The sequence below is a fragment of the Spermophilus citellus genome, assembly GCF_964194105.1.
Source record: "Spermophilus citellus genome assembly, chromosome: 17".
Taxonomy (NCBI): domain Eukaryota; kingdom Metazoa; phylum Chordata; class Mammalia; order Rodentia; family Sciuridae; genus Spermophilus; species Spermophilus citellus.
Window position 1 is genome coordinate 9,922,953 of NC_138199.1, and position 25,049 is coordinate 9,948,001.

General features: G+C 35.5%; 1 protein-coding gene across 3 annotated transcripts in view; it reads right to left on the reverse strand.

The window, feature by feature from the left end:
* The window catches only part of MAP2K4 (mitogen-activated protein kinase kinase 4), a 132,520-nt gene that overhangs the window by 24,231 nt on the left and 83,240 nt on the right, over positions 1-25,049 (reverse strand). For 2 of the 3 annotated variants that reach the window (XM_081270166.1, XM_081270167.1), the window contains 3 exons: positions 23,725-23,844; positions 20,964-21,015; positions 18,870-18,997 (listed from right to left, as the gene is read on the reverse strand). In XM_081270166.1, coding sequence (XP_081126292.1) covers positions 18,870-18,997; positions 20,964-21,015; positions 23,725-23,844 — 300 coding nt within the window. The remainder of the gene's footprint in view (positions 1-18,869; positions 18,998-20,963; positions 21,016-23,724; positions 23,845-25,049) is intronic. The other variant, XM_081270168.1, reaches the window with a different exon arrangement.

Genomic DNA, 25,049 nt, shown 5'->3' on the forward strand with positions numbered 1-25,049 from the left:
TAATCATCAATAAACTATCTAAAAATGTAAAATGAGAAGGGAATGAGAAGGGAATCAAAAAACCATAACACAAAAATTCAAATAACAGAAAAAGGGCAGAAATAGAGGAAAAATTATTTTTTAAAAAGGTATAAAACTGCAGATGCGGCTGCCACAGAGGCAGCTGCCATGTCCAGATTCTCTTTTCTAGGCACAGCCTCGGCTACCTCTGAAGCTACTTCCCTGGCCACTGCCACTGATGAACGGAGTTCTCCTGTCCAATCAGCTGCCACCTGCACCTCTACCATCTTCACTGCTGCCATCCCATGGTCACCTGGAGGTCTTCCTTCTAAGTGCTGCTGCCCATGCAGCTGCAACGACCTGCTGCTGCCACAGAAGACACCGATGCCCAGGACACAAGTGAGGCAGACACCACTGCTGATCCCATAGCTGCAGGTGCAGCCACCACTGCTGCTGACCAGCTGCCTGCTGCCAACAACCACTGCCACTACTGCTGCAACCACCTTCTAAAGGACTGTTGCAGGGGAGATTCCAGGTTTGGTTGCACGTGGCTGCAACAATTTTGGGACACCAACCAGAGCCTGGGGCTTGGTGCCAGCAGGTTTACCACCACAACCACAACAGCCTCTGGGGACTCCTGTCAGAACCTGAAGGTCCAGTGTGGGGGTGCCTGTGGGTTTGGAGGCGCCTGGGGTCTTCCTGCTGGGAGTGTTGGCGGCTCGTCTTGCTGCTGAATGTCGGGGTTGCTCCTTTGCTAGAGTGTATCCTGGTGGTCTCTCTGCAAGTAGGAGCAGCATTGAGATCTTGGGACTACAGCATAGCAGAGCCTGAGGTATCTGAAGCCCAGATCGGTTGGGATAGTGACTGGGTTTTCGAGGGCTGATCTGGGTCTGGAGATCCTGATAGATGTCAGAGATAGGGCTAAGAAACTTTTGAACACTCACAGAGACAGTTCGACTTTCCCGTGAGATTTAATTTATTTTATTTTTTGATTCGCTAATATCTCTGTCACATTTGCAACAGGGTGCTCTTTATGCATCAGTGTGTGGAGGACAATGATATATGAATGGTGTTTTGCATTTTTGTTTTAGTCTTATGTCTTTAATTTTTTCTCTTTGTTTGTACTCTTCCTCTCTTTTATGTTTTCTTGGATTTTCTTTCCAACTTTTCTCCAACCAACAGCCAATCTCTATTGATTCCTCTTCCACTCTTCCTGTGAATTTTTAATTCTAGCTTCTCTCTTTTTCCCCTCAAGAACATCACGTACTATACTACCTCTGTTCTCTCGTCTATTTGAAATTGTAAACCATTTTAACAAATTTTCTGTTTATACTATAGATAGTTATTGAACTCATCATTTTGGTTTAATGCAGGAAAACAGTAAACACCTTAGTGTGAGCTATTAGGTTTAAGGAGATATATTGTGCACAGTGGGTGCTGTTGATATTGGTCTCACAATTAAAGGTGAGGTTCTGGAAACCTTCAGGGACACTATAGTTCTACAGGATGGAATCTGTGCTGCCTTAGATCCACACTTCTAGATGGGAAAACACACTAACAACATGAAATTAAGGGAAGAAAGCACCCCAAACAATCTAAGATGCTTCAGCAACAGAAGCCACTGATAATACAGCAGAAGAAATGTCCAAGAAGTTCAGGTTGTACATGGTTAAATTGATCTGTGAAGTAAAGGGCAGTATAAGGAATGAAATCAAAGACAAAATACATAAAAGATCACTTCAATAAAGTCAGAGATTATGAAAAGAAAAAAAAAAGCAGAAATCTTCAAAATAAAGGAATCAGTAAACCAAATTATAAATTCCATACAAAGTATCATCAACAGACAAGACCATTTGGAAGACAGAACCTCAGCTGATAAAGACAAAATATATAACCATGAAAGTAGAGGTAACCATGCAGAGAAGATGGTAAGAAACCATGAAGAGAACATCCAAGAATTACGGGATAACATGAAAAGACCAAATTTAGGAGTTATCAGAATAGATGAAGGAGCAGAGATATAAAACAAAGGAATGCACAATCTTTTCAATGATATAATAGCAGAAAATTCCCCACACCTAAAGAATGGAATGGAAAATCAAATACAAGAGGCTTATAGGACCCCAAATGTACAAAATTATAGTAGACCCACCCCAAGACACATTATATTGAGAATGACCAACACAGACAATAAAGATAAAATCTTACAGGCTGAGGAAAAAAAATAAATTACGTACAGAGGAAAACCAATTCGGAACTCAAATGATTTCTCAACCCAGACCTTCAAAGCTAGGAGGTCCTGGAATAATATATTTCAAGCCTGAAAGAAAACGGATGGCAACCAAGAATTTTATATCCAGCAAAATTAAGTTTCAGATTTGAAGATGAAATTAAAACATTCCATGATAAACCAAAATTAAAAGAATTCACAACTGGAAAGCACATTCTCAAAAAATATTCCATGATGATGGAGTGAAAAACAAAAAAGTGAAAAGCAGCAAAGGAAGGATCTACACTACAGGAATATTCAAACAAAGGGAACACTAAGACAAACCAAAAACCAGAAGTAAATCAAAATGACAGGGAATACAAATCATATCTCAATACTAACCTTGAATATTAATGGCCTAAACTCATCAATCAAAAGACATAGATAGGAAGATTGGATTAAAAAGCAAAATCCAACAATATTCTGTCCCCAACAGACTCACCTCATGGGCAAAGACATCCACAGGTTAAAGGTGAAAGAATGGGAAAAAAACTTATCACTCATATGGACTGCATAAACAAGCAGGGGTTTCCATCCTCATCTCAGATAAAGTAGACTTCAAACCAAAGTTAATCAGAAGAGACAAAGAAGTGTGTTTCATACTTCTTAAGGCAACTATATATAAGCAGCACATAACAATTATAAATATTTATGCTCCAAACAATGGAACATCTGTGTACATCAAACAAACCCTTCTCAATTTTAAGAGTCAAATAGACCACAATACAATAATACTGGGTGACATTAACACACTTCTCTCACTACTGGACAGATCTTCCAGACAAAAACTAAATAAGGAAACTATAGAACTAAATAATACAATCAATAATTTAGACTTAACAGACATATATAAAATATTTCATCTATCAACAAGCAAATAGACTTTCTTAGCAGTACATGGCTCCCTCTCTAAAATAGACCATATCTTATGCTACAAAGCAACTATTAGTAAATACAAAGAGAGAGAGAGAGAGAGAGAGAGAGAGAGAACACCCTGTGTTCTATCCAACTGCAATGGAATGAAATTAGAAACAAACAATAAAATTAAAAATACAAGCTACTGTAACACATGCAGACTAATAATATACTATTGAATGATGAATGGATAGTAGAAGAAATCAAGAATGAAATAAAAAAATTATTAAGGTAAATGAGAATACTGATACAACGTATCAAATCTCTGGAATACCATGAAGGCAGCAGTACTAAGAGGAAAGTTTACTGCATTGAGCACATTCATTAAAAGAATAAAAAGTCCGGGCTGGGGTAGAGCTCTTGCCTAGCATGTGTGAAGTACTGGGTTCAATTCTTAGCACCACATATAAATAAGTGAATAAAATAAAGGTTTTAAAAAAAAAGAATTAAAAAAGTCAACAAATAAATGACCTAATTATATCTCAAAGCCCTAGAAAAAGAAGAACAAATCAACACCAAAAGTAGTAGAAGACAGGAAATAATTAAAATTAGAGCTGAATTAGATTTAAATGAAACAAAAGAAACAACTGAAAAAACTGACAGAACAAAAAGCTGGTTCTTTGAAAAAATAAATAAAATATCCCTGGCCATGTTAACAAAGAGAAAAAGAAAACTCAAATTACTAAAATACAAATGAAGAAGGAAATATCACAACAGACATGTCTGAAATACAAAAGATAATTAGAAACTATTTTGAAAATTTATACTCCAATAAAATAGAAAGTATCGAAGGCATCAACAAATTTCTAGAGACATATGAGTGACCCAAACTGAATGAGGAGGTCCCACACAATTTGAACAGATCAATTTCAAGTAATGAAATAGAAAATGCCGTCAAAAACCTACCAACCAAGAAAAGCCCAGGACCAGATGGATTCTCAGCCTAATTCTATAAGACTTTCAAAGAAGAATTAACTCCTCAAAGTATTCCATGGAATAGAAAAGGAGGGAACCCTTCCAAACTCATTCTCTGAGGCTAATATCACCCTGATACCAAAACCAGACAAAGACACATCAAGGTAAAAAAAACTTCAGACCAATATCCCTGATGAACATAGATGAAAAAATTCTCAGTAAAATTCTGGCAAATCGCATACAAAAACATATTAAAAAGAAAGTACACCATGATCAAGTGGAGTTCATCCCAGGGATGCAGGGTTGGGTCAACATACGAAAATCATTAAACTTAATTTATCATATTAATAGACTTAGAAACAAGAATCATATAATCATATCAAAATATGCAGAAAAAAGCATTTGACAAAATATAGCCCAACTTCATGTTCAAAACACTAGAAAAACTAGAGATAGTAAGAATATACCTCAACATTGCAAAAGCTATATATGCTAAACCCAACGCCAGTATCATTTTAAATGGAGAAAAGTTGAAGGCATTCCCCCTAAAAACTGGAAAAAGACAAGGATGTCCTCTTTCACCAATTCTATTCAACATGATCCTTGAAGCTCTAAACAGAGCAATTAGACAGAAGAAAGATATTACAGGGATATAAATAAATAGGTAAAGAAGAACTCAAACTACCATTATTTGCCAATGACATGATTATATATCTAAAAGATCCCAAAAATTCCACCAGAAAACTTCTAGACCTAATAAATGAATTCAGCAAAGTAGCATGATATAAAATCAACACCCATAAATCAAATGCATTCTTATACATCAGTGATGAATCCACTGAAAGAGAAATTAGGAAAACTACCCCATTCTCAGTAGCCTCAAAAAAATGAAATACCTGGGAATCAATCAAACAAAAGAGGTGACAGACCTCTACAATGAAAACTACATATCACTAAAGAAAGAAATTGAAAAAAACCTCAGAAGTTGGAAAGATGAAAGATATCCCATGCTCCTGGATAGGCAGAATTAATACTGTCAAAATGGCCATACTACCAACAGTGTTATACAGATTCCTATTAAAATCCCAATGACATTCTTCATAGAAATAGAAAAGGCAAACATAAAATTTATCTGGAAAAATAAGAGACCCAGAATAGCCAAAGCAGTCCTTAGCAAGAAAAGTGAAGCAGGAGGCATCACAATAACAGACCTTAAACTATACTACAAGCTATAGTAACAAAAAAGGCATGGTACTGGCACCAAAATAGACTTGTAAACCAATGGTACAGAATAGAGGACACAGAGGCAAACCCACATGAATACGATTATGTCATACTAGACAAAGGTGCCAGAAACATTCACTGGAAAAAAAAAGATGGCCTATTCAACAAATGGTGCTGGCAAAATTGGAAATCCATCTGTAGCAAAATGAAATTAAACCTCTATCTCTCACCCTGCATAAAATACAACTCAAAGTGTATCAAAGACTTAGGCCTTAGAACAGAGACTCTGCGCCTAATAGAAGAAAAAGTAGGCCCAAATCTTCACCATGTCAGCCTAGGATCTGACTTCCTTATTAATAAGACTCCTACAGTGCAAGAAGTAAAATCAAGAATCAATAAATGGGATAGATTCAAATTAAAAGACCTCTCCTCAGCAAAGGAAACAATAACGTGAAGAGAGAGACTACAGATTGGGAAAAAATCTTTACCTCTGATAAAGCATTAATCTCTAGGATATATAAAGAACTCAAAAAACTAACACCAAAAAAATAAATGACTCAATCAATAAATGGGCCAAGGAACTAAATAGACACTTCACAGAAGAAGAAATACAATCGATCAATAAACATATGAAAAAGTGTTCAACATCTCTAGCAATTAGAGAAATGCAAATCAAAAGTACACTAAGATTTCATCTCACTCTGTCAGAATGGCAATCCTCAAGAACACAGTCAACAATAAATGTGGGACACGATGTGGAAAAAAAGGTATACTCATACATTGCTAATTGAACTACAAATTGGTACAACCACTATGGAAAGTGGTATGGAGATTCTTCGGAAAACTTGGGATGGAACTACCATTTGACTCAGCTATCCCATTCCTCAGGTTATACCCAAAGGACTTAAAATCAGCATACTACAGTAATGCAGCCACATCAATGTTTATAGCAGCTCAATTCACAATAGCTAAACTATGGAAACAACCTAGGTGTCCTTCAATAGATGAATGGATAAAGAAAAATGTGGTATATATTATATTCAATGGAATATTACTCAGCTTTAAAGAAGAATGAAGTTATGGCATTAGAGAATATTATGCTAAGCAAAATAATCCAATCCCAAAAATCCAAAGGCCAAATGTGCAGATGCTAATTCACAATAAGGTGGGGGCGAGGGGTGGGGGGTGGGGGGGTGGCACTAGAGAAGAATAGCATTACCTTAGATTAGGTAGAGGAAAATGAAAGAAGGGGAGGGGAGGGGATGTGAGGATATGAAAGATAGTAGAATGAAATAGACATTATTACTTTATGTATATATGTGACTGAATGACCAATATGATTCTACAATATGTATACTCAGAAAAATGAAAAATTATATCCCATCTATGTATATCAAAGTACTTAAATGCATTCTACTGTCATGTATAACTAAGTAAAACAAATTTAAATTTTTAAAAAATAAATAAAGACAAAGCAGCAATAGAAAGGCATGTTTCCTAACTATATATTTTAACAGTTCATTTATTTTTTTTTTTAGAGAGAGAGAGAGAGAGAATTTTTTAATATTTATTTTTTAGTTATCAGCGGACACAACATCTTTGTTTGTATATGGTGCTGAGGATCAAACCCGGGCCGCACGCATGCCAGGCGAGCGTGCTACGGCTTGAGCCACATCCCCAGCCCTTAACAGTTCATTTATAATGGCTAGATTAAAAGTGTGCAGTAATTGAAAAATAAAATTTTATTACTTGACGCTATTAAAAAAAGTTATAAAGCATGGGGCTAGGGTTTTGGGTCAGTGGTAGAGAGCTTGCCTAGTATGCATGAGACCCTGGGTTTGATCCTCAGAACCATATAAAAATAAAAATATTGTGTCCATCCACAACTAAAAATATATTTTTTTCAAAAAGGCATTAAATATATAGAAAATAAAGAACAAAAAAAAAGAGAATGAGTAATAAAACTAATTAAATTCTTCAATTAAAAAGTAGAGGTTAGCAAAAGAGGCAAAAACATGATTTTTCTGTGGGCTATCTATAAGAGACTTACTTTAGATCCAAAGACACAAATAGGTTGAAAGTAAGACAATGGATACTCAATTTAATAGTAACCAAAAGTAAGCTAGGAGAGTTATACTAATATTACACAAAATAGTTTCTAATACACAAAAAATGTGATAAGAGATAAAAGATCATTAAATACCAAAAAATGTTAATTCTTAAAGAAGATGTAACAAATATAAACATATACAAACCAACATAATCACAAAATGCAGAAAGCAGACTTTGACAGAATTGAAGGTAGAAATACAGTTTTACATTAATAATTACAGACTTAAATATGCCCCTTTAAATTATATAGAACATTTACACAAAAGATCATTAATAGTATAGAAGACTTAAGCAACATTACAAACAAACAGTGTAAGATGTGTTAGTCTCAAACACAAAACAGGACACACCATAAACCAACTGAAACAAAACAGAAAACTCTACCCAACATAATAGAATACTCATTTTCTTCTCAACTGCACATGGAATATTCTCCATAACAAACTACAAGTTATTTCACAAAACATGCCACTAAATTTTAAAAGACTCAATCACACAGTTATCTTCTCTGAACACAATGAAATGAAATTAGAAATTAATAAAAGTAGAAAAAAAATTCACAAATGTGAACAGCACAGTTAACCAATAAATCAAAAAAGAAAAAAAAAACCCTGTAAAATTAGAAAACACTTTGGGATGAAGGAAAATAAAACACAGAATATAGAATTTAAAGGATACAGAAACAGCAGTGTTCAAAAGAAAATTTATAACTATAAACACCTACATTAAAAAAACAAAGAGCACTAATAACATAATACCTTAACAATTAGAAACACTAGAGTTAACACAAAGATAATACAAGGAAAGAAATATTAGAGTAGATTTCAAGAGATTATAATACCAAGGTTTGAGAAATATTTTAGAAAGTACTGCTATGAAATGAGTTTTTATGTCTTTCACCAATGATCCAAGACCATATTATAAACAAATATGGAAGGAATTTTAAAAGAAGGAAAGTTCTAAAAGACAGAGATACTGAAGTGATATTCAGAAATCTGTGTTGGAGGGTAGCAGAGAGTTAAGAGAATCCTTTGAAAATGAAAGATTGAAAAAAGATGGCGGCAGGAAGTGAGTAAGCCGATCCGTGCTCCGCGACGCCGTGCCCGCAGCGTATGTTGCCGCATCTTAAAAGGAGAAGTAAAGATCATTAAAGGAGATCTGTCGACAAAGACTCAGCACCGTGTCAAGAAAGGGGCCTAAGTGGAGTGAATCCGCCATGACTCCAGCCAAGGTGGAGTGAGTCCATCACGACCTCAGCGCGAGCAGTAAGGCTGCAGCCCCCGAGCTGCCCGGCTTCCTCGGACCCTTCTCCTTCTCCTCTCCGCCTTTCCAGACCCCGCCATCTCTCCTCCCACGCTCACTCCCTAAATCTAGATCTCAATTTCTTTCCCCCGCCCTGCCCGCTCTCTCGCGTGCCCAGTACCCGGCCCGCGCTGGCCCCGAGGCACTGCCTCCCCTCCCCCAGCCCGCACCCCCTCCCCGGGGGCCCCAAAGGCCACAGCTGGGCCGCTTCCGCCGCCACCTCTTCCCGCGGAGCACCTTAGAGCAGACTCTTCACCGCGTGAGTGAGCTGCCGGGTAAAATGGAACAGCTGATAAGATGAGTGACAATTTAAAATCTAAGTGATCCACCATGGCAGCGGACGCGGAGAGATCAAGTCTCTAACCCCTTTAGCTGCTTGGGCATAGGGAGAAGTAAACTGTCAAAATACTGTTCGCTCAGGACCACTAGGCACTACTGAGCTGAAGGGGATCCTGGGCGAACAGTCAGCCCTTCTCAGAACACACCGAGCCCGGATTGATTGCATTCTAGCTCCGGTTCGCCTGCTTCTCGTGACTCAGCACTAATGATCCCGCTGAAATAACTAGTCGGCCCACCTGAACTCACAGAGGTAAAAGCCAACTGAGCGCGATAGCCAGACCCAGGGAATCAGGAGTGACATGGGACTAGCAGTGCAGAACTCCCGGCAATCACTCCCACCAGTGCTGACAACAAAGGTCCCTTGCACCAGCTACCAGGGGAGTTGCTACCTGAGGGCAAACAAATTCGCTGGGGGTCCTCAGCCCCAAGCCTGAGGGAGGCAAACAGAAAGGGTGTGCCCAGGCATCCATAAAAACAGGGCTCCCAGGAGCAGCAGACCCAGCGTGTAGCCACTATTGTGGTGAGCGTCACAGGTGAGCGGGGCCTGGCTTGAGGAACCACAAGAGAAGGCCCTAGGCACTCAGGATTGGAGACCCGCACAGTCTGGGAAGAAGAGCTGAGGCACAGTGATTGGTTCCCACCTATCAATAAGACAAGCCTGGCCCAGTGGGCATAGCTCCACCTACTGGAAGAGAAGTTAATCGAGTTCTATGACTGCATTTATTATTATTTTTTAAATGACTATTATTAGTATTTTTTTTATTTTATTTTCACTTTTTGTTGTTGATGTTGTTGTTGTTCTTTAACTTTCTTATTAATGGTTTCAATTTTTTTAATTCTTTTTATTCTATTATTATTACTATTATTTTTTAAACTTTAATTTCCATTTTTTTATTATCATTATAATTTTTTTGGTTTTAAATTTTTATTTTTTCATTTTTTCTTTCTTTCTTTTCACTTTTTTTTCTTTTGTCTTTTCATTTCTTTTCAGTTTTCTTATTCTCCTTTCTTGAATTCCACCTGCCTACACTCATTCTCTTTAGCGACTTCTTCCCTTCCCTTCTCTAATATCTCTCCTCCCAAGCATCAAATAAATTTACAAGAGTAAACAGTAACTCAGCAGTCAAACAGAACAAGAAGTAACATGAGCATAAAAAAGCAAGGAAGAAAAGGAGTACAAACAATGAAGGACAGCCTAAATATTCAGGAGGACCTAGAGTCATCAGAAAAATGGCCATATAAAGAACTCAAGGAACACCTTAGACAGATGGAAAGGAACCTTAAAGATCACATTCAAAATGAATTACATAAACAGATAAAAGAAGAAGTTAAGCATCTTTATCAGGAGATAGAGATTATTAAAAAAAATCAAACAATAATTCTAGAAATGAAGGAAACGATAAACCAAATTAAAAACTCAATCGAGAGTATCACTAACAGAGTGGAGCACGTAGAATCCAGAACGTCAGATAATGAAGACAAAATATATCATCTTGAAAAGAGTCTAGCCAACTCAGATAGGCTGGTAAAAAATCACGAGAAAAACATCCAAGAGATTTGGGATAACATAAAAAAACCAAACTTACGAGTCATCGGGATAGAGTTAGGCACAGAGATTCATACCAAGGGAATGAGTAACCTGCTGAATGAAATAATTACAGAAAACTTTCCAGAAATAAAAAAGGAAACAGATATACAAATTGTGGATGCATACAGGACACCGAGCATACAAAATCACAGTAGACCAACGCCAAGACACATTATTATGAAGATATCCAATATACAGAACAAAGAGAAAATATTAAAAGCTACAAGAGAAAAGAGGCAGATTACATTTAGGGGTAAACCAATAAGGTTAACAACGGATTTTTCATCACAGACGCTGAAAGCAAGAAGGTCATGGAACAATGTATTTCAAACACTGAAAGACAATGGATGCCAACCAAGAATTCTGTATCCAGCAAAATTAAGCTTCAGGTACGACAACGAAATAAAAATCTTTCATGATAAACAAAAGCTAAAAGAATTTGTAGCCAGAAAACCAGCACTGCAAAGCGTCTTGAGCAAAACACTACACAAGGAAGAAACGAAAAACAATAACCAAAACCATCAGTGGGAAGTGCCTCGGTAAAGACAGAGGATGGGGGGAAAGCTAATCATGGAGAAACAAACTAAATTAGAAAAAAAAAAGAGATAAATAATCAAACATGGCAGGAAGTACAAACCATATATCAATAGTAACTCTAAACGTTAATGGCTTAAACTCTCCAATAAAGCTGGTAACATGGATTAAAAAAACAAATCCAACAATATGCTGCCTCCAGGAGACACATCTGATTGGAAAAGACATACACAGGCTCAAGGTAAAAGGTTGGGAAAAAATATACCACGCACACGATCCTCGTAAGCAATCAGGGGTGGCCATTCTCATATCGAATAAAATCGACTTCAAGACTAAGTTAATCAAAAGGGATAAGGAAGGACATTATATACTGTTAAAAGGAACCATTCACCAACAAGACATAACAATTATCAATATTTATGCACCAAATAATGGTGCTGCGACGTTCATAAAACAAACTCTCCTCAAGTTCAAGAATCAAATAGACCACAACACAATAATCATGGGTGACTTCAATACACCTCTCTCACCATTGGACAGATCCTCCAAACAAAAGTTGAATAAAGAAACTATTGACCTCAATATCACAATCAATAACCTAGACTTAACTGACATATATAGAATATATCAACCATCATCAAGTGGATATACTTTTTTCTCAGCAGCACATGGATCCTTCTCAAAAATAGACCATATATTATGTCATAGGGCAACCCTCAGTAAATATAAAGGGGTGGAGATAATACCATGCATTTTATCAGATCATAATGGAATGAAACTGGAAATCAATGATAAAAGAAGGAAGGAAAAATCCTACATCACATGGAAAATGAACAATACGTTACTGAATGATCAATGGGTTACAGAAGACATAAAGGAGGAAATCAAAAAATTCTTAGAGATAAATGAAAATACAGACACAACATATCGGAATCTATGGGACACAATGAAAGCAGTTTTAAGAGGGAAATTCATCGCCTGGAGGTCATTCCTCAAAAAAAGGAAAAACCAACAAATAAATGAGCTCACACTTCATCTCAAAGCCCTAGAAAAGGAAGAGCAAAATAACAGCAAATGTAGCAGAAGGCAAGAATTAATTAAAATCAGAGCAGAAATCAACGAAATTGAAACAAAAGAAACTATTGAAAAAATTAACAAAACAAAAAGTTGGTTCTTTGAAAAAATAAACAAGATCGACAGACCCTTAGCCATGCTAACGAAGAGAAGAAGAGAGAGAACTCAAATTACTAACATACGAGATGAAAAAGGCATTATCACAACAGATGCTACAGAAATACAGAAGACGATTAGAAATTACTTTGAAAACCTATATTCCAATAAAATAGAAGATAGTGAACACATTGATAAATTTCTTAGGTCATATGATTTGCCCAGACTGAGTCAGAAGGATACACACAATTTAAAGAGACCAATATCAATGGATGAAATAGAAGAAGCAATCAAAAGACTACCAACCAAGAAATGCCCAGGACCGGATGGGTACACAGCGGAGTTTTACAAAACCTTTAAAGAAGAATTAATACCAATACTTTTCAAGTTATTTCAGGAAATAGAAAAAGAGGGAGCTCTACCAAATTCATTCTATGAGGCCAACATCATCCTGATTCCGAAACCAGACAAAGACACCTCAAAGAAAGAAAACTACAGACCAATATCTCTGATGAACCTAGATGCAAAAATCCTCAATAAAATTCTGGCGAATCGGATACAAAGGCACATCAAAAAAATTGTGCACCATGATCAAGTAGGATTCATCCCTGGGATGCAAGGATGGTTCAATATACGGAAATCAATAAATGTTATTCACCACATCAATAGACTTAAAGATAAGAACCATATGATCATCTTGATAGATGCAGAAAAAGCATTTGACAAAGTACAGCATCCCTTTATGTTCTAAACATTAGAAAAACTAGGAATAACAGGAACTTACCTCGACATTGTAAAAGCTATCTATGCTAAGCCTCAGGCTAGCATCATTCTGAATGGAGAAAAATTGAAGGCATTCCCTCTAAAATCTGGAACAAGACAGGGATGCCCCCTATCACCACTTCTATTCAATATAGTTCTCGAAACACTGGCCAGAGCAATTAGACAGACGAAAGAAATTAAAGGCATAAAAATTGGAAAAGAAGAACGTAAATTATCACTATTTGCGGATGACATGATTCTATACCTAGAAGACCCAAAAGCGTCTACAAAGAAACTACTAGAACTAATAAATGAATTCAGCAAAGTGGCAGGATATAAAATCAACACGCATAAATCAAAGGCATTTCTGTATATTAGCGACAAAACTTCTGAAACGGAAATGAGGAAAAACACTCCATTCACAATATCCTCAAAAAAAAAAAAAAATACTTGGGAATCAACCTAACAAAAGAGGTGAAAGACCTATACAATGAAAACTACAGAACCCTAAAGAGAGAAATACAAGAGGATCTTAGAAGATGGAAAAATATACCTTGTTCATGGATAGGCAGAACTAACATTACCAAAATGGCAATATTACCAAAAGTTCTCTATAGGTTTAATGCAATGCCAATCAAAATCCCAATGGCATTTCTTGTAGAAATAGATAAAGCAATCATGAAATTCATATGGAAAAATAAAAGACCCAGAATAGCAAAAACAATTCTAAGCAGGAAGTGTGAATCAGGTGGAATAGCGATACCAGATTTCAAACTATATTACAGAGCAACAGTAATAAAAACAGCATGGTACTGGTACCAAAACAGGCGGGTGGACCAATGGTACAGAATAGAGGACACAGAGACTAATCCACAAAGCTACAACTATCTTATATTTGATAAAGGAGCTAAAAACATGCAATGGATGAAGGATAGCATCTTCAACAAATGGTGTTGGGAAAACTGGAAATCCATATGCAACAAAATGAAACTGAATCCCCTCCTCTCACCATGCACAAAAGTCAACTCAAAGTGGATCAAGGAGCTAGATATCAAATCAGAGACTCTCCGTCTGATAGAAGAAAAAGTTGGCTCCGATCTACATATTGTGGGGTCTGGCTCCAAATTCCTTAATAGGACACCCATAGCACAAGAGTTAATAGCAAGAATCAAGAAATGGGACTTTCTTAAACTGAAGTTTTTTCTCAGCAAGAGAAACAATAAGAGAGGTAAATAGGGAGCCTACATCCTGGGAACAAATTTTTACTCCTCACACTTCAGATAGAGCCCTAATATCCAGAGTATACAAAGAACTCAAAAAATTAGACAATAAGATAACAAATAACCCAATCAACAAATGGGCCAAGGACATGAACAAACACTTCACAGAGGAGGACATACAATCAATCAACAAGTACATGAAAAAATGCTCACCATCTCTAGCAGTCAAGGAAATGCAAATCAAAACCACCCTAAGATACCACCTCACCCCAGTAAGATTGGCAGCCATGATGAAGTCAAACAACAATGAGTGCTGGCAAGGATGTGGGGAAAAGGGTACTCTTGTACACTGCTGGTCGGACTGCAAATTGGTGCGGCCAATTTGGAAAGCAGTGTGGAGATTCCTGGGAAAGCTGGGAATGGAACCACCATTTGACCCAGCTATTGCCCTTCTCGGACTATTCCCTGAAGACCTTAAAAGAGCACACTACAGGGATACTGCCACATCGATGTTCATAGCAGCACAATTCACAATTGCTAGACTGTGGATTTAACCCAGATGCCCTTCAATAGATGAATGGATAAAAAAATGTGGCATCTATACACCATGGAGTATTACGCAGCACTAAAAAATGACAAAATCACGGAATTTGCAGGGAAATGGATGGCACTAGAGCAGATTATGCTCAGTGAAGCTAGCCAATCCCTAAAAAACAAATACCAAATGTCTTCTTTGATATAATGAGAGCAACTAAGAACAGAGCAGGGAGGAGGAGCAGGAAGAAAAGATTAACATTAAACAGAAACATGAGGTGGGAGGGAAAGGGAGAAAAAAAGGGAAATTGCATGGAAATGGAGGGAGACCCTCATTGTTATACAAAATTACATATAAGAGGTTGTGAGGGGAATGGGATAACAAACACGGAGGGAAATGAATTACAGTAGATGGGGTAGAAAGAGAAGATGGGAGGGGAGGGGAGGGGGGATAGTAGAGGATAGGAAAGGTAGCAGAATACAACAGTCACTAAGATGGCATTATGTAAAAATGTGGATGTGTAACCGATGTGATTCTGCAATCTGTATTTGGGGTAAAAATGGGAGTTCATAACCCACTTGTTCTAATGTTTGAAATATGATATGTCAAGAGCTTTGTAATGTTGTGAACAACCAATAAAAAATAAAAAATAAAAAAATAAAATTAAAAAAAAGAAAATGAAAGATTATCACTCACTTGAAAAAAGCGAACAAAGGAAAAAAATGAGGGCAGTAATTTCCACATTACAGATGTTTCAACTGATAAAGAAAAAAAAGCATGTCTGTAAGCATTACAAATATGTATATTATGTACTTTGTTAGGTGATGCAATACAAAGTAACTACATCATCTAAAATAGTAATACCAAAAATATGTATAGTCTCTATCTAATCATGAAGGAGCAATCAGACAAACCCAGAATGTGAGATATTCTAAAAATACTTCAAAAAAAAGTCAATGTCATCAGAAAATAAAGAAAGAATGGTCCAGACAGTTTAAATTAAAATAAAGACTGTACCACCTAAAATCAATGTATAACCTTAACATGAACTTTTTTGGGGTTGGGGGACAGGGACATTAAGTAAATTTGAGCATCAATTATATACTAGATACTATGAAAGTCTTACATTTTTAGGTGTGGTATTGATACTGTGGTCATGAAAAAGAATGCCCTTTGTCTTTGAAGATGTGCACTTAAGTTTTTATAATAATATTGCAACTAACTTTTGTTCAATGGTTCAGTATGTTGAACACATAAAAACACAAATATACATACATCTTTATGGGAGGAGGAGCTGTGGCAAAACATTAACAATTAGCTTATGAAAAAACACGTATATACTGTACATTTTGTTGTGCTTTTTCTGTTAAGTGATCTAATGAATAATCTAATTTCTACAGACTAAATACAAACTATAAATCTTCTGTCAAAAAACATCAAAAAGGAAGAAAAAGGCTTTTAAAATTAATGCTGACCACATTCTCATTCATTTATATAGGCTGCAAAAAGTAGGATGGACACAAGTTCATTTCATTTGATTTAGTAAAGATTAGAAGCAGAGTGTTTATTGTTAGCCTTCAATATCCAAAGCCAAAGAAAGTCAGCAAGAAAAGCAAAGCCCTGTACCTTCTTGGGCCTGTGAACCACATTTCTATGCAAGAATGAAAAGTCTTTTTTATAAAAATTACCTGAATTCAAAAAAATTCTGCTCTGAGCCACAAATGAATTTTAAAAACCTACATGAATCAAATATAATTCTTAGCCAATGTTACAGGGTGCTATGATTTGAATGTAATGCATCTCCCAAAGGTGCACATGCTGGAAGTTTGGTCCCCAAGGTATTAAGAGATTGTGGAACATTTAGAGGTAGGGCCTACCAGGAGGTAATTATGTCACTGGGGGCATCACCCTTAGTAAGGACTAATGCTGATCTCACAAGTTAGGTCTTGTGGGAGCAGTTAACAAAGCAAGGCCAAATGGCACACTTAGCCCCTTCTGCAAATAGCCAATTCTCTTTCCATTTCTCTACAATGTGATACAACCAGAAGGCTCTTATCAGAAACGTAATAAATGGTGTACAAATCTCTTTTCTTTTTTTTTTTTAAGAGAAAGTGAAAGAGGAGAGAGAGTGAGAGAGAATTTTTTTTTAATATTTATTTTTTAGTTCTCGCGGACACAACATCTTTGTTAGTATGTGGTGCTGAGGATCGAACCCGGGCCGCACGCATGCCAGGCGAGCGCGCTACCGCTTGAGCCACATCCCCAGCCCCAACAAATCTCTTTTCTTAACAAGAACCCAGCTTCAGGCATTCTGTTATAGTAACAAAAACAGACTAATGCAGCAAAAACATTTAGTCAACCTTAGTATTAAGACAAGCCCTGCCAGATGCAGTGGTACACACCTATCATCCCAGTGACTAAGGAGAATGAGGCACAAGTTCCAAGACAGCTTCAGCAACTTAGGGAGGCCCTAACTCTAACAAAAACAAAACAAAAAAATGTGGGCAGGTGCTGGCAGGGGATGTAGCTCAGTGGTAAAGTGCCACTGGGTTCACTCCCAGATTGGCGGGGGAAGGCGGAGGGATGTCCTAAAAGTGCAGAAAATATGTTCACTTAATTCTCTAGGTTTCATTATTATTAAATGTGTAAATTATGCCACTTCCCAAATGCTTTTTACTTCTTGCCTTTTAATCTGTTGTGCCATTTCCCCCTAATTATCATGAGAAATACTTGATTTTCTGAATCATCCCAATAATATGCCTGGGCAGTCAACATCCACAAATCCCAGACTTTAAGTAAAGGTCTATTTTGTCTTAAAATACACATACAACTAAAATTGATATTGAAATATGCAATAATTCTGAAACATAGTCAATACTGAAAAATTTTAAATAACAATGTTTTTCAAACAAAACCAGAGTAAAAACAGTCAACTGTTCTGAATATGTACAAAGAAATATAATACAAATTTTGCATTATTTACATATTGAGAGGTAAAAAAGAAGAGAAATAATGTATGTTTTAGAAATTTACTTGTAAATGACATGAAAAATAAATCTGTTCAAGCTTTTTAAATAAATATAAAATACTAAGTTCATCCATTCATAAACAAGTCAGAAAACTTATAATATTTGGCCTTTCATTCTTTTGACATTTCTATTTTTTTATAACCTGGAAACATAAATCATGGGGAAAATAACAGACTGGCAGGAATGTCTCAATAAATGGTAGCAAAACCTTATGAATCACTATTTATAGTGTGTGCTAGTCTCCAAAGAACCATAGACACATTAATGGAAGTCACTAATCCCAAGAGAAAAAGTTTAAAACACTAATCCTAAACTCCAAATCAAATAGACATCAAAATTCGGGTTGTAGAAACATGTATGTGCAAATACACCAAGGGTTATATCTCTGAAAGACAGTATACCCTGAGGAGAGAGACTTCAGGATGCAAAATACCAAGTGTTTAGACTGCCTTTGTCTGTATGCTTCATTCACTCCTAAAGAAGAAACTGACAAATAAAACACAAATTCAGACTCAGTAAAACATGCTGCATTTTGCCAGAAACTTAAGTCTCTAACTGGAAACAGTATCCCTTAGTAGCATAGGACACATTCACAACATGTATTAATGATCTACTACAGCTAAAAAAGAACACAAAGAGTACGAAAACCATCAAGACAGTTTTGAGAACTTATCATCTGTTTGATTAGTTAAGTTGCATATAATAAAAAATAATAATTGGAAAAGACCATATGTGCTAAATGCCAAATAAGAGGAAGTGAGTTAAAACAATGAATATAGAAGTTCACTGAAAAAATTTAGCAGTAGCATAGTAAAGCATTCTCAACCTTCGAGAAGAGAAAAACCTTCTAAAATGATGAAACTGAGAACAAATGGTAGATTCTAGAGATATAGCAAGGAAGGGCACAGACTATCTGCAATGACTAACAGCAAGAAGGCTTAGATTGCACACTTACTGCCATGTATGGCCTACACCCAGCGTCTCTTGTCTTGGCAATGGAGTCCACAAGCTGTCCACTGATGCCAAAGTCACAGAGTTTAATATTTCCACTTCTGTCCAGAAGAATATTGGAAGGTTTGATATCTACAAGACACAGTTATCACTTGGTATAAAATTAATCAATGAGTTCTAAAGTACTTTAAGCAAAGTATCAAAAAACCTTAGACAATATAAGTAGCTAAGTCCTTAAATTCAGACATGTAAACAACAACAACAAAAAATTCATTTAGCACATGCAATCATTATTCATGTTTTTAACACATAACTTTAATGACTACAATGCATGCTAGCCAAACCCATTTCACCACCAATGTCTTAATCCAAAAGATATGAATGGAGATTATATTTCTCTTTACATGGTCATATTTATAAAACATACACATTAACTATGAGTTTTCTTTATTGGAAATGGAAAAAAATCATTTTCTAAACACTAATGCTTAAAAACTACCCCTAAAATGCTTCAGAATAAATGTAGACATTCTAGAATGTTTTGTTTTCATTAAGAAGCTTATATTCATTTACTTGTCCAAATTCATTATTTAACAGGCAAAACAGTAGGAAAGAACTTAACTTTCAAATAAAGTTTGGGTCCTAACCTACATGACTTTAAGACAAAAGAGAAGATGGCTATTTAATAATATTTTTAACAAGCATTAAGCCAGGCAAAATTTAACAAAATATTCTGATATTCAAGGTTAAATATCACTGGTCCCAATCCCAAATGAAAAGTCCTTAAATAAATTCCCTCAATTACTAACTTCTTTAACCACTAGCACAATTTCCTAGAACTCAAGATTTTTCACTTTCATGAATTTGACTTTTACTCTTTATTCTAATAACTATCAGGTTGAATCATATATTGTCACATATTGTTTGTCCATTACAATCTACTGAGGATACTGACCCTTTCTGCTTTTTGCTCTCAATCTAGCAAACATTTAATATATTTGCTGAACTAAATTCAGAATTCCCATGAACTTACTGCTTTTCTAAGTTTAGTGTTCAACTCCATCAAATATTTAAATTTAAAATCTGTACCTGAAGCCAAGACCAACATTTTGACAAATACATCATGCCTTAAATGGATTTCAATTTATACTATTAATTAAAAGATCCCTCTTAAGAATTATCCTTGAAAATGAAGAAGAAATACTTGATAGGGATTGGTAATATGGTTTCAAAATGCATGAGAGTAGGGTATTATGGGGGTGTGGCTCTGTTGGTAGAGTATTTGCCTAACATTAGCATGCAGAAGGCCATGAGTTCTGCTAGGAGCCACAAGCAAATAATATGATGCATGGCACTTTCGGTTGTAAGGTGATGCCAGCTAGCCACTGAGATGATATGATTATGTTAAGATTTACATTTATATGGAAATTGGACTCCTGCTGTTCACCTTGGCCTGCTAGGGGACTCATGTTAGGGACTCCTGGAGAGTTCCCATTGGTTGGGGAAGGATAGTAGGAGGGAATTCCGGGGGAGGTCCGCCCCCCCCTTCCGGTAGGTGGACCGCTTTGCTTGCTGGGCGCGTAAGGAGGATTGGCGGCTTTTTCAAAAATAAAGTTTTGTTCCTGCTTGAGTGGCTCGTGATTCTGTGCTCAGCCAAGACATTGGCAAGTTCAATCTCCATTATCAACAACAAAAAATGCTTGAGGGTACTATCCCCTAATTCTTCTCTGAATGTCCACAGGACCAACTTGGTGTCTTTTCATTATGCAGTGAAGCATTCGTTATCTGTCATGTAAGTGAATAATTATTTCTAACTTAGAGTAACTACTTACAGCAAAATTTAATTTTTAAGCCCAAAGAGCCTGAAATCTATAGAATCCCAAAGGAGGAAATAACACACACACACACACACACACACACACACACACTCACACACACCTAAATAATTAAGTTTTAGAATGCATAGAATATTTTTTGCTAAAAATACAAATATTTTGGAAAGCTTACACAGTGATGTTGTTATTTTTTACTCATTTTTGCTTAACCAATTAAGGGGAGAAAGTTAATTTCCATTCTGTAAAAAGCAATCCATACCCACCTCTGTGAATAATTTTCAAGTTTTCTTTTAAGTGGTTTAGTGCTTTCACAGTCTAGGGAAAAAAAGATGAGATGGGATAAAGAACTTGTTTCTTTCAAATAAAAGAGTAAAATAGTTTATCCTAATATTCCATGTAGTCCTTTGAATGGTGTTGAGCTTAATACTTCAATATTCTTTTTATGATAACTAAAAATGCTGAGTAATGATTTTGAATCTGAAAACATGGTATTCTCTGACAGCTTAAAAAAAAGTAGCATGATTCAAAAATTCATTAAAAGTTCTATCATTTTTCTTGTGCTTTAAACATTTTCAAGAATAAAAGAACTCACTGTAAATAGTAAAGATCAACAGTTGTCCCAAATTCTCAGTTCCTTACAATCATTCATCCTCACTGAGGCTCAGCTTTCAAAGTAATTTTTGCAAAGCCAGATTATCTGCTCAACTAGCATGGCAATTTATTCACAGTTTATCCTGTTGATTGACCACTGCTCAGAATCAGAAAAATCACAAATTTCTTCAGAAAGATAAGGAATTGAGAATTGTATTAAAACTTCTACAGCTTCAAATCAAAATAGAAACAACAGCCTACAAATTTACTGTAAAAAAGTCAAGTCTCGGTTTGTCAGGAAGCTGTTGGGTATGAGTAATGCAGAATATACAAACCTATAATGTTTAAATATCTATTCTTCCAGGTTCATTGCTTTATTAATTACCAAAAGACTTAACATAAAGTAATGTTAAATGTTATGCTTAATATATAAGGTGATCATCAAATCTGGAAACACAGGCAAATATAATAGATTATTAATGTATATATTGTATTACTGAAATATATAATAATTTTATCTTTGTTTTTCAATTTCATGACCATTCTGTTATATAGCAGGGTTCTGGGATTAGGCTGCCTGGGCTTTAACCATCTACTACTTATAACTCATATATGCATCAAAACAAATTAATTATTTAAACTTTCTTTGCTTCAGATTTATCATATGTAAAGATAAAGTTACACTATTTACCACAGAGAATTACTATAAAAATTAAATGTCATAATAAAATCTTGGTTTGACTTAAATAAACATTCACCAAACATTAACTACTATCATTACTCACTATCATTATAATTTGAGTGGTGGCAAGTTCTTGGATAATAATTGTTTGGTATATTGGAGGGAGATGGATAATTAATGTATCATTTCATATGCTCATCTGAATAATGAGTAAATTTTAGTCTAACTCAATTTCTTTTTATAGAATTATGAAAGTATATATCTTAAAATTAGTTAGCACATAAAACATTTAAATTTAATCATCAATTTGACAAAGTGATTAAATTTAACAATTCTATCAATCTGAAACTTATAAGAACTATAGTTTAATGAATTTTTAAAATTTAGCTATATACATACATCTCTTACAACTAAAATGTAGTTCAGAAATCATTTTTATTTTTCACCTGTTTTATTAATTCTTAATGATTAACCAAGATACATTGGTCACCGATAGGTAGACTATATTGAAAGTAAAAAGTGCATGCAAAAAAGACAAAAATCACATGCAACCATACTATCTTACAACTTCCTATACACTTTAGTTTATATTATCAGTTAACCCAGGATATATTATTAGCCTAGATTCTCAGAAATTTCTAAGAATATTATTAATTTTGCTTTATTAAAAATAAATTACTTTTTCCTTGGGAAAAAATTTGTAAAAACTGTCAACTAAGATTCAGAGCAAGAAACAAAGCGATCATGAATTCACTTTCAGAACTATAAATGCATAATCAAGAGAGTACCTTTTTACTCTTTTGGTACTCTGGTAAACTGAATTGGCCAAATTAGTATTAAAGCTGGTTCCTGAAATTGCTAGTAAACATTTTAAAACGGTTTCGAAAATCCAACAAGCTCTTTTCTCCCTCTCCCCCTCCCTCCCTCCCCCTCCCTCCCTCTCTCTCTCTCTCTCTCTCTCTCTCCCCTAGAGATTAAACCCAGGGATACTTTACCACTGAGCTACATCTCCAGTCCTTTTAATTTTTATTTTGAGATAGGATCTCATTAAGTTGTTGAGGCTAATCTTGAACTTATGATCCTTCTATCTCAGTCTATTGTGTCATAGGGATTAAAGGCATGCATCACTGTTCCCAGCTTACAAGAAACATACTTTGACCAAGACCTTTAATTAAGAGACTTCTGTGCTAGGAATGTGGTACACACTTGTAATCCTAGCAACTCCAGAGGCTGAGGCAGGACAATACCAAGTTTACAGCCAGCCTGGGCAATGAGACGACACCCTGTCTCAAAATAATATAAAAAAGGACTGGGGATGTAGCTCAGTGGTATGGTGCCTCTTGGTTTGATCCCCAGTAGGAGCGGGTAGGAGAGCCTATTCATGAGACTTCCACAATTTAATAACAATGTATGATAATATAAAATGTGAAAATAATTAAAGCAACAAGGGAAAATGTACAGAAAATAGCCTTTTCTCATTATTTACACCACAACCTGTTGTGGTTCTCTGAGATGTGAATAAAAACAGCACTGTCAGTATTTTTCAAGACCATGGTTTGAAGTGTTCTTATGGTCTGTTGTGTTGTTACTCCCACAGAAGTAACTCTGTCTCTAAATCTACTAAAAATGATTTTCCTGGAAGATAATAACATTCTGTAAAGGACATTTAAATATGTGCGTTTAAAACACCAGCAACTTCTTTATATATATAATCATATATACAACAAATAATTTAAAACCCAGGTACTTACTGCTAAAGTGATTTTGCCTAAAATTTCTTCTGGAATAACATCATCTAATACACTATATACATATTTGTAAAACTTATCAAACGAGGTAGACATGAGTTCCATACAGATCCAACAGTCACCCTGTAAAATAATAAATGTTATTCTTATAAGTTTTAACATTAAGAACCACCTTGCCTTTACTAAAAACAGATCCAGAATTAGAAAAGAAGCAATCTTATTTTTCTTTACTATATCAATTCTCAACCTAATGATAGCTTTTGGTTCCATATTAAAACCCTGAGCCAAAAATTCTACTCAGGTTTAAATACAAACTATGTGGTTAAAACCAATCTTACACATTCTTAACTATATGGACAGGGTCAATTTTACATAGAAAAGTTTTGTCCTTTTATAAAAATTTCAAACTTTGGCATAATTAAAAACAAAATTACATACATTCCATGTATGATGTCAAAATACATTCTGCTGTCATGTATGACTAAAAAAATTAAAAATAAATAAATAAAAACAAAATTACAAAATGTGTGGGAAAATTTTCACACTAGCAAAGAGATCATAAATAGCAATCTTGAGGGATTAATAAACTTCTCACATTAGCCAAAAATAAAAAAAAGAAAGAAAGCAAATCAGAAAACAAATATGTAAAGCAACCCTATTCAAATGCCACCTTCTTAGTGAGACCGACTCTGATATACAATACACAAGTTATTCCACTCAGCGTTCCTTTACCCTAATATCAATTCTGTGCAACTCTTATCATCTGGAGTAAAATTATTATGTTTGTCATAGACCTTTCCCACTAGATATAACCTCCACCAAGATAGGAACTCAGTGGATACTTCTTAAATGAATGAAAGCTGGCTATAATTAAACTGAATCATTCAAATGCTGCTGGCAGCATTACAAAGTGTTTTGAACAAATTTAAAAGCAATTTTACAATAAAACAAGAAAAAATACAGTAGTAATACCCATTTATTTAGCCAAGGTTTAACTTTCCATGGTTTTAGATACTTGTGGTCAACCATGATTCAGCAATATTCAATGGAAAATTTCAGAAATAAACAATTCATAAGTTTTAAATTGTGCACTGTTCTGAGTCTCATGATGAAATCTCATGTTGTCCTGCTCCACCCCACCCAGGACGTGAGTCATCCTTTTTATCCAGCATATCCACACTGTATATACTACCTGCCTGGTTAGTCAGTCACTTGGTAGCCATTTCACTCATCAGATCAACTGTCATAATACTATAGTTCTGATGTTCCAGTAATCCTTAAGGTGTTATAATTGTTCTATTAATATTAGCTATTATTGCTATTCTCTG